Source organism: Rhinolophus sinicus, chromosome 8 (assembly GCF_057876585.1).
Source record: "Rhinolophus sinicus isolate RSI-liver-muscle chromosome 8, RSI-T2T, whole genome shotgun sequence".
NCBI classification, from domain to species: Eukaryota; Metazoa; Chordata; class Mammalia; order Chiroptera; family Rhinolophidae; genus Rhinolophus; species Rhinolophus sinicus.
In genome coordinates, this window is record NC_142508.1 from 4166474 (window position 1) to 4176251 (window position 9778).

Here is a 9778-nt window from a genome sequence, read left to right on the forward strand (position 1 = left end):
GCGCGGGGAAGGGGAGGCTAGCCTGCCTCGGCGGGGGACCCCCTGATGGACGCAGCAGGTCAGGGCAAGCTGCCTCCGCCCCCCGAGCCTCAGCGTGCACGTCTGTGAAGTGGAGCCACAATGCTCCGTCTCCGACTTACCTAAGGCCAGGGGTCTGGGATGGGGCCGGCCGCCCGCTAAGATCTGGCTGGTAAGGCTGTAAAGTCGGGCGCAGCTTCCACGGCAGCCAGCAGCTGTTTGTAGTAATGTCTCCGCGGTTTGTAGTAATGAGCTGCCGTCCGCGCCGCGGCAGGGGCCACGGGAAGGCGCCAGAGGGAGCTTTGGGGTGGGCATCGGCTTTCGGGTCGCGCGAGGGGCTATTTCCGAGAGCGCCGGCCGGAGGAAGCCTCTGAGCCCACCCCAGCCCGGAGGCCGGTACAACTCCCCAAGCCTGGGGCCAGCACCGAGCGCGCAGGCGCGGGCTTCCGCGGCCGGAAGTGACGGAGTTGCCCTACCTCCAAGCCGGAAGTTGCGCGCTGCTTTCATTGTTGCCGGTGCTGCTTCGTACTAGTTGAATACTGGTGCTAGTTAGTGGCGTGTCCTTGGAGAGCGGGCTCACACGCTCCAGGTCGACGGTGGCCTAGTCTTCCTCCTCCACTAACCGGTCCCCAAAGCCCCTTCCACGCGGGGCTCCCTGAGCCGCGGGACTCTGACCTCCCGAATGCGGCCCGGGCCTGGTGCGCATGTGCAAGCAGAAGTGACCCCAATAACCATAATGATCGTCGAGGGTCTCTTCCTGGCTTGGGGCTAACAAGGAATTAGTATATAAATGTGTAGCATCATTTTCTTATATCTAATTCCTTCCATACTGGACCTCTTTTCTGTGTCTGTTGGCTATTTGCATATCCATTTTTGAAGTGCCCATTCAACATGCTGGTGTCCCTCTCCATACTCTGCTTTTTCAGAAATTTCCTGGTAGTTTCTCACATGTTTCTTTTTCCCTGAGAAATTTAAAATCAGCATAATCTATTCTAATATCCATTCCCTTATCCTCCCCAAAGCATTCTTGTTTTTATAGAAAGGACACTACATTCGTAGATTACGTTAGAACATTGGACATGAAACAAACACAGATACATAAACAGGCCCCAGATATTTTTCCTGGCACTTACTTCCCAAGTCCCATAGCACGTATCAAAGCACTCAGGGTGCTTACCACTTCCTTTTCCACAAGATGGATCAGCGTGGTGTCAGAATAAATGCAGCGTGGAACGAATGAGTTAATATGTAAAAATAATGTGATTAATAGCTAGCATTTATTGATGAGCTAGGTACTCTAATCCATTTTCTCAGCTCATAGTCACAACCTGTACAAGGCAGGCACTATGATGATACCAACTTGGCAATAAAACTGAAGCTCAGAAAGATTAAATAACTTTCACTCAACTGCTAATCGGTGGAACTGGAATTTGAACCCAGGCAGCCTAGTTTTCAATCTGCACTCTCAACCTCAAAGCTGAGCTGAAAGGCTCAGGCAAGGTGAATGGCTTCGGGGAGGCTGGGCAGAAAGAAAAAGACAAATATGTTTGCTGAATCAATTGCTGCAGGCCAAGGGCACGGCTGTTGCACCTGTTCTTACACCCGATCAAGGTTGCAGCCTGCTGTGTGAGACACAGGATGGGCAGGTGAAGAAAACTACCGCCCTAATGTCTCCCAGGTCTTTGTCAGGGGGCGAAAGACTGACCTTTTGGGGAGGGAGGAAAAGCTGTGCTGCCATCATGGCCCTTGATCCTGAGATTAGGGAGCTGAGGTGGGGGTTCTGTTGGTTTCTGAGAATATCCATCCCAATCATACCCCCACCCCTTTTAAGGGAAGATCCCTGCAGGGTGAGCTCAAGGTTCTACTGGGCTCAGTGCTTCATCCCTCACCTGGCCTCCAGGGAGCCACCAGCTCATTGGTGGACCACGTGGTGCTCGGATTAGTCTGCTCAGACAACCAATAATCCCCTAAAGCTTCGCTGCTTCTGTCTGCCCAGGGCGTGATCTCCAGGTCAGAAGCTCCAGTCCTGCTGCGAAAAGCTCACGGGGCAGCCTGGCACCCAGGATACCAGTTTCCACCAAGGTTTCCCCAAACTCTTTTCACAGGGGATCTGGGTTGATAAACTGATCAAATTTTATCAGTGACTTGAGGGGTCAAGATTCTAGAGTACTGGTTTCCAATGTGTGTGTGTGGGGGGGGGGGGCTTGCCCCACCTCCCAGGAACATTTTTTAGTGCCTGGAGACATGGTCTCCACCAGATTTCATGTCTGCTTCTCACATCCCAATTGTTATCAATGATCTACTTCTGTTCAAAGTACCCCAAATGCATCAAGGGCCTTGCTTTAGAAGCTTCATCAGGGACGGGTGACTCCATAGTCTGCAGTGTCAGTAACCCGTATGTACCCCACTGAGAACTTGGGCTGGTGGGTGTCCCTATTCTAGACTGGAGTGTGCCAGTCTCTCAGGATGTTCAGGTGGGAGAGATCACAGAAAGTTGTTGGGAAGCCTGGCATCAGGGCCTCAAGTGGGCAAGGCATCTTAGCTCTTTGCCCTTTGGCTTCCCCAAGCAGTGCCTGGCACTGGATAACTGGTCGGTGATTATCACCGTGTTTGTTGTTGTTACATATCTTTGAAGGACATTTCATCCAGGCTATGGAATCGTCTGGAGAATGGCCACTGCTCCCCACTAACAACCATGCTCTAAGTCCAAGACCTCAAACATCAGCGTGACGCTCTACCCTTGACAGTCCCTAAAACTGGTCTCTCTGGAGGTTTCTATTCCGCGTGCGTGTGCTGCCCTCTGTTGGCCATCCGGTGTGTGTGCAGCTTAGCTTACCTCAGCCTTTGTTTTCTCCAGGGGGCAGCTCCTCCTGCCTCCTTGACAACCTCTTCTATCCTCCACGCTGCTCTTCACCTGCCCACCCCATGAGCACCAGCATTCATTCCAGGGCTCTATTTTGGCTTTTCTCACTCTGCACCCCAACTCCTGGCCTCAGGGGTCCTCGGGGATTTTACGGTGGACTCCCGCCTCTTCCTCCTGACCAACCACTCACTGGACATCTCCTGGGACGCCTTGACACATCCAACTCATGAGTGGACGAAGGAAACCCCAGTCACCATGTCCCCTCTGGAACCTGCTTCTCTGTGGCCCATCACTGGGCAGTCCCAGCAGCCAGGGACTGAGCACCTCCTATTGCACCACAGGGCCCACCGCCCAGAGCAGGCCCCATAGATCTCGCCTCCTCCTCCCCCATGGCCAACACACTGGTCCCCTCAGCTCCCACGCAGACCTTCAGTTGGCCCACTCGTCTCGCCCTCACCACCTCTCACCTACGGCCCTATCACCACGCTCCTGTCCATCATGCACCATTAGAGATCATTCTAGAACTCACACTGGGCCATGTCCTCCCCACTCCCGGCATTAAAACCCTTTTGTGGTTTCACGTTGCCCTTTGGATGGATCCAAGCTGCAGTCAGGTCCCGTGGTCATGTCCCTCCTTATGTGCCTCCCTGTCCCCAAACTTCTTGCGGCTCCTCTCTGGCCTTGGAGTGCCAGGTCCTTCTGCTCACGGGCCCCCTGCTGCGTGTAGGAAGTGTCTCCTCGCCCAGGCCAGGCGCAGAGCAGGCAGATTTAGAAAGGAGGCAGGCCATGCCCTGGGAAGATTGGGGACCTGCTTTATTGCACAGCCCAGGAGATATTCACTCTGAAATCGGGGGCAGATGAGTGGTGGGCAACGCTCCACTTGGACAAGTCCTCTGTCTTCCTCTTCCTCCTCCTGCCAGACTCATTCTGGGCAGAATCGGGACACCTGGACTTTCCTTCCGGTCTCAGGAAAATGTACTTCTGCGTCCACATCCCAGAGGGGCGGCTCCAAGCAGCTGCCAGTCCTCTTTCCTGTTCCCCAATCCCCCCACTGAGGAAATGGGAATCCGGTGGGTAGGGGTGGTAGTCAGCAAACTCGGCCTCAGCCAGGACTCTGCACCAAACAGTAATTTCCCGCCACTCACGAGTCACTAGGCATGGATTGGGTTTTTCGTACAAGCCACACTCAACACCCCTCACTCCAGGAGGGCCGCAGAGGTCAGGACGAGAAGGGAGTTTGAAAGGGGGGTGGGGGGGATGTCAAAGGGAGGCCCCAACCTGAGCTCTGAGGAACAGGCCAAAGCCCAGGAACAAAAAATCCCAGTGGGACACCACACATTGTTCCCAAGACACCGCCGTCCCAAAGACAACAGTCACTACGTGGGAGGAATGCCAATCAAATAAATAGTCAATAAATACGTGAGCTTGGCTTTTTCCCCCCACCCCCGGGAGGCAATGTGGCAGAGCAGGGACCCCAATAAGCTCTGGGACTGAGGGCCAGTGTCTGAGGTCTCAGCTTCAACTCTGCTGAGAGAAGTGAGGGCATGGGCTGGGGGTCCCAGCTCCCTTTGGTCTGACATCTGCAAGGTCTGCCTCCCAGCGCTCGTCCGCCCGGGCGCCCCTCCACTCCTCACCATCCCAGCCCGCTCTGAGCAGACAGGTCTGGCGCTGGCCTTAGGAGCTCAGTGTCCCCAAACCTCAGCGACACCTGTTCCTCTTCCTCCTCCAGCTCCAGGTGACCAGGTGCTGCTGTGAGGGGCTCTGAAATCTTCCCCCCTGTGGCTGAATGAGGCAGAGTCCAGGCCTGGGGCAGGAGCAGCTTCCGTTTCTGAGCCTCTGGGAAGGTGCGGAGCTTAGGGGGGTTGGGTAGGGGAGGAAGGTGGGGAGGAAGGTGGAACAGGATATTCTGAGGAAGCACAACGTTCTGAGCAGGCCAATTTTAGTGACTTTATAATGATAAAGGATGCCAAATGTCGAACTTTCAATCTTGACTCAAATTACTCTGTGTGTGTGTGTGTGTGTGTGTGTGTGTGTGTGTGTGTGTGAATATTTTTCCATTATTTCAACATTTTCAGAAATTTCACATCTAAATGTGTCAGATTAGAGAATTCCAAGAAAGGCCTTTGACACACCTCGATGGAGCCCCTGGAGGAAGAGGCTCCTGGGGCCACACAGCAGGACCAGGACAGAGCTGACATACCACCCCACCTAAGGCTTCCTCTCTGGCCTGGCCCACGCCAGGCTCGAAGTATCTTGGGCTGGAAGCCCTTCTCTGCAGGACACCTGGCCTTCCAGCATCTGCTTGGGAGGGGAAAGTGGGGGTGTGAGGCTGGGATCTCTCCCGCTCCAACCTGACTCTGAGCTCAGGGCCTGGGTTGGCTGGGGAAGGGGGTACCTCTGGGAATCAGGCAAGCCCTGGGGGAGGGAACACAGAGGGTCCAGGACACAGCTGTGGGGGTAAGGACAAAGAGATCACCAAGGGACAGTTGAGCCAAGGTCATCCGGAGAGCTGGGGTACCTGAAAAGCACATCACATGAAAGGGTCACCTGCTCACTGTGGAGACCCCCTCTCCACCACCCCTTCCCTGGAGAGCCTCCGCGTCCCTGTCTCTGCCCCAGTCACTTGGATGATCTCAACCGTCCATCTGTCCAGTTAGTCTCATCACTCCTGGGCCTCGGGCCTCCGTCACTCAGGACAGATTCTGCATCCCCAGCCACTCCCTCTGGCCTGACATGTTCTGGGGAAGCGCCCTGAGGCCCTGGTCTTCCCTCCCTCCCTGGGACCCAGCACAGTGCCAGGCAGCCAGGGAGCAGGGGTTCAGCACGTTTTGTTTTTGCTGAATAAATATCCCAAGTGAACTCTTATAGTGGCCTTGTCTATTCTCTTCCTCCCACCAGGCCCCTCCCCACCCAAGGGGGCCCGAGCCCCCAGTACCTGGGCTGAGGCGGCAGTGGTCACTCCCACAGGAAGCGCACGTACCAGATGGTCTCGTTCTTCAGCTGTGGCCCAAACAGCGGGTTCAGCTGAGCCAGGATGGCGATGAGCCAGCTACCGGGGACAGCACAGTGAGCGTGAGCTTGGACACAGCAGCAATCTACCAGGCACACCTCACGCAAGGCCTGTGGTCGCATGCCCAGCCCAGCAGATGTAGGGTCAGGCTTCCAGAGTGAGGGGCCCACGGAACCACCCGCACTCCTGCCAGCATGTGGTCTTGGGTTTTGATTTAGGTGTGGTCTGATTTGATGTTCTATAGATTTATAAGATCCCTGAGCCGGGGCTAGAACCTGGGGCACGTTGGGAGCGACTCCCAGCTGGGAGTAGGACAGGGCTGGTGTGATGGGAGGCACATCAGAATCACCCCCTTTTCAGCAACATGAGGAACTACTTCAATATGAAGAGGTGATGACCACAGAGCCCCACTTCCAGGCCTGCTAGGGACAGGACAGGGCCCATCCTTCAGGCCAGTAAGCTCTCCAGGGACCACGGGCCGACTACACATGTGGAGGAGGTGGTCAGGCCCGCCACCAGGACTTCGTTTGTCCCCAAAGACGCTGAAGGTGCACGACTCTTCACACCTCACATGACGGTCCCAATGGTGCCATCTGATTTTGCAGGAAAGACCCAGCTCTTGCACCTCTGAACCCCTCACAGCTGCCGGTCATGTGCCTGATACCCAGAAAGCTGTCAGAAATCATTGCTGCTTATCATCAGCATTACCCTGAGTTTCTGTTGTGTCGATATAATTTCTAGGCATGGTGTTTTCTTCAGTTGCCCCACCTTTCTGCCTGTGAGCATCTGACTGGCAGCCCAGTTTCTCCTCCCCGCATGCTGGATGGGTGTTTGTAATTACCCACATCCTGCCTGTACTCCATCTCCCCTGTGTTCCCAGCCACCATCCACTATGTCCTGCTCTCTGAGCCATCAAACCACAGCCACCCAGGGCCCTCCCCAGGACAGACGAGGACATCTGTCAAGCCCTGAAGGACCAAGAAACAGCACAGAGAAAGGACTTTAGAGATGCTCTGTCCAGAATTCTGAAAAACAATGTCCCCATTTGTAGTTAAGCTAACATCCAAGAGTCGTCATTATGTTTAACAAGCTTTATGTTGTGTTAATAGGAGGTAGAAATACTAAACATTATGTAAAGTGAAATAAGAGCGAATTGGCTAATAGGAATAAATAGCTTAAGGTCTCATTAGATAAAACAGGTTTTAACTGTGTAACATGTACCAAATCTGGAATCAATCATGCACACATTTTTTAAAATGTGGGTTTTATTCTATGTTTCTGAAAATTTTGACAGTCCTGAGAAATGTCCGTTACTTTTAAAAGGCTCTGTTACCTTTTAAAGAATCAGTATTTCATCATGTTTCCTGCCCTATTTTGATTGTTCTGAATTCAAATTACCCCAAACTACCCAAATTTGCTATTTTTAACCCATAAAAGTAGCATAGGAGACCCAGGAAGATGGGATGCCGTACAGGCCTAACATGGCTTGAGCGACCACGAGAGAAGCTTCCCTCAAAACCAGAACATGGGGATGGGTGGAGGGGTGGGGTGTCTTTTTTGTAAAGGGGGGGGGGGGTTATTGTGAATTGCAGTGTTAGAAAGAGACCATCTGGATGCTGAGGACCTGGAAATTGAGTCCCCCACACACTGTCCAGGTTCTTGCATCCCTGAGAATGCTCTTCTATGTCCCCAGGGTCCCTCTTCCAAGTTTGGAGTCGGCCTGTCAGCTGTTTCTAAACTGGCTGCATCACAATCTCCCAGGGGCGTGCATTAAAAATGAGGATTTCCAAGGGCAGCTCTTCAGCACTGTAATTTAGCGGGCTGAGGGTGAAGCCCTGAAAGCTGTTTCGGTCCCTCTAGATGATTCTATGTCCAGTCAGGCACGGAAAAGCACTGAGCTGGCCCAACTCGCTCATTTCCTACGTGGGGAAACTGCAGCCTAAGCTTGTCCAGGTGCCACATTCGGAACCAGAACCCGGAGACCCTGACTTCCGACCCATTGCTCTCTCTGACACTCCAAACTGCCTTCTCGCCTGTGTCACAGACTAAGTCTTTCAAGGACGGACTCTGTCACTACGAGGGAGGACAGCGGGGAGAGCAGGGTGAGGGAGAATGGAGGACAAAGGCACTTGCTGATTCTGAGCTGGGTGAGCAGTACTTACAAGAGGTAACAGCAGACGGCGGTGGCTACCAGCATGGTGATGATGACTCTGCAAAGGAAGACGACGTCAGGGCGCTGGGCGCAGCCAGTGCCCTCCGAAGGCCTGGCCGGAGCCACAGAAAGAGCTCCTGGGGTCGGCCCCTTTCCCGCTGGCCTTCCCGCTGCCACCTGAACACAGGAGGCTGAGTTCTACTCCGATGGAAGATAAAAACGCTAAGTGTCACCTCATGGGGAGGCCGACCTTGCACATCCCAGTTACGTTACAAATCCTTCCCTTCATCTCCCTGCTCCATCACCCACTATTTCTCCACCTTAATGCAGCCGTGTTGGGAACAGACTGCACAGAGCTGCATTTGCTGCAACCCGCCATTGAGTAGTCTCTGGAATTCAAAATTGGGCAAAGGGAAGGAAAACAGAAGGCCGGAAGGCAGGGCAAGAAGCAAGGAAGCTGTGAGCCATCTCTGAGACAGAGTGAGCGGTTATAGAGAGCACAGGGAATAGCTACCTGTGTCCACTCGAAGACTGGACACAGAAGCTTAAAATGCAGCAGGAGAGACGTCAGTTAGGCAGAAGAAAGAACTCACCAAGGTTGGCAGGAGAGGTGAGGCACTAAAATGGTTTCCCAAGTGAAGCTGTGGGACCTGAGCTCTGTAGATGTTGAACAGAGGCAACACCTATAAGTCCAAGCGCCTCCAGCCAAAGCTAAACTGAATCTAATGCAGACCCCGTGACCTCTGGGCTAAAGCCCTTGAAGTCGGTGCCAGAGAATCCATTCTTGATCCATTCTTTCAACATTACCAAGCACCATGGGCCAGTCCTGTGCTGGGCACTGAGGTCTCCAGTGGCCAGTAAGCCAATCTCCCACCTCCAGGAACTTGTAATCAAGAGGAGAGAGCACTTTACAACGGAGGACAATATGAATTAGAAACCGGAGAATGGTGCAACAGGCACAGAAATCTGTTTGGGGACCTTGACAAATCAATGATACTGGCTGAACATTCAATACATAATACGTGTCACACACCGCTAATAGTTTCACATGTGTTACTGGGGGTAATCCTCACAGCGGCCCTAAAAGGCAGGTATCATCATCACACCCATTTCACCTATGAAGAAAGTGAGGCTTGAAGGGGTGACATTCGCTCAAGGTCACAGCTGGTGCAGCGTGGACACACTGCACAGGGGCTAGCCACAGCCTTCACTGGCCAGAGGGAGTCACCCCCAACCCTCCCCGCGCCAGCTGGCTCTCCGCCTTTCTGAAGACGACCCTCTCTGCCCTTCCCCCCCACGCCCGCCCGTTTGTCCCCAGCTGCACGCAGGCCGGCGCACACCCGGGAGGAGGAGTGCGGCGCCGCATGTGCCTCGGGTCAGTGCTCGTGCACTTCGGGCCACCACCATCGGGGAGGGATCCCCAGGGAGGCCCGGCCCGCGCGCGTCCCTTACCCGCGGTTGGGTCCTTTAGGCACGAACCAAGGCCCGGCGAGGCCGATGAGGCCCCAGAACGTGGTGAAGATAATGACCGGGAGGGCGAAGGAGTGCGCCGTCATAGCGGGGCGCGGGATTTGCAGGTCGGGGTGCGGATGGAGCGGCAGGTGCTCCGGGAGCGCAGGTCCCAGCCGGGCAGTGAGCGCCGAGCATGCGCAGCAGGACAAGGCCGCCCAGGGAAGCGCGCTCCGCCGGGCCGATCCGCGCAGACGCGCGCGCTCGCGCATCTCTCAGGGAGAGG

At 54.5% G+C, this 9778-nt stretch overlaps 1 protein-coding gene across 1 annotated transcript; it reads right to left on the reverse strand.

Annotated features, from left to right (window-relative positions):
* Nucleotides 1-3676: 3676 nt before the first annotated feature.
* Nucleotides 3677-9710, reverse strand: ATP6V0E2 (ATPase H+ transporting V0 subunit e2). Its single transcript, XM_019739397.3, has 4 exons — nt 9496-9710; nt 8054-8101; nt 5817-5930; nt 3677-5399 (listed from the first exon to the last, which is right to left on the reverse strand). The coding sequence occupies exons 1-3, from the start codon at nt 9597-9599 to the stop codon at nt 5837-5839; spliced, it is 246 nt and encodes an 81-aa protein (XP_019594956.1). The 5' UTR covers nt 9600-9710; the 3' UTR covers nt 3677-5399; nt 5817-5836.
* Nucleotides 9711-9778: the final 68 nt, after the last annotated feature.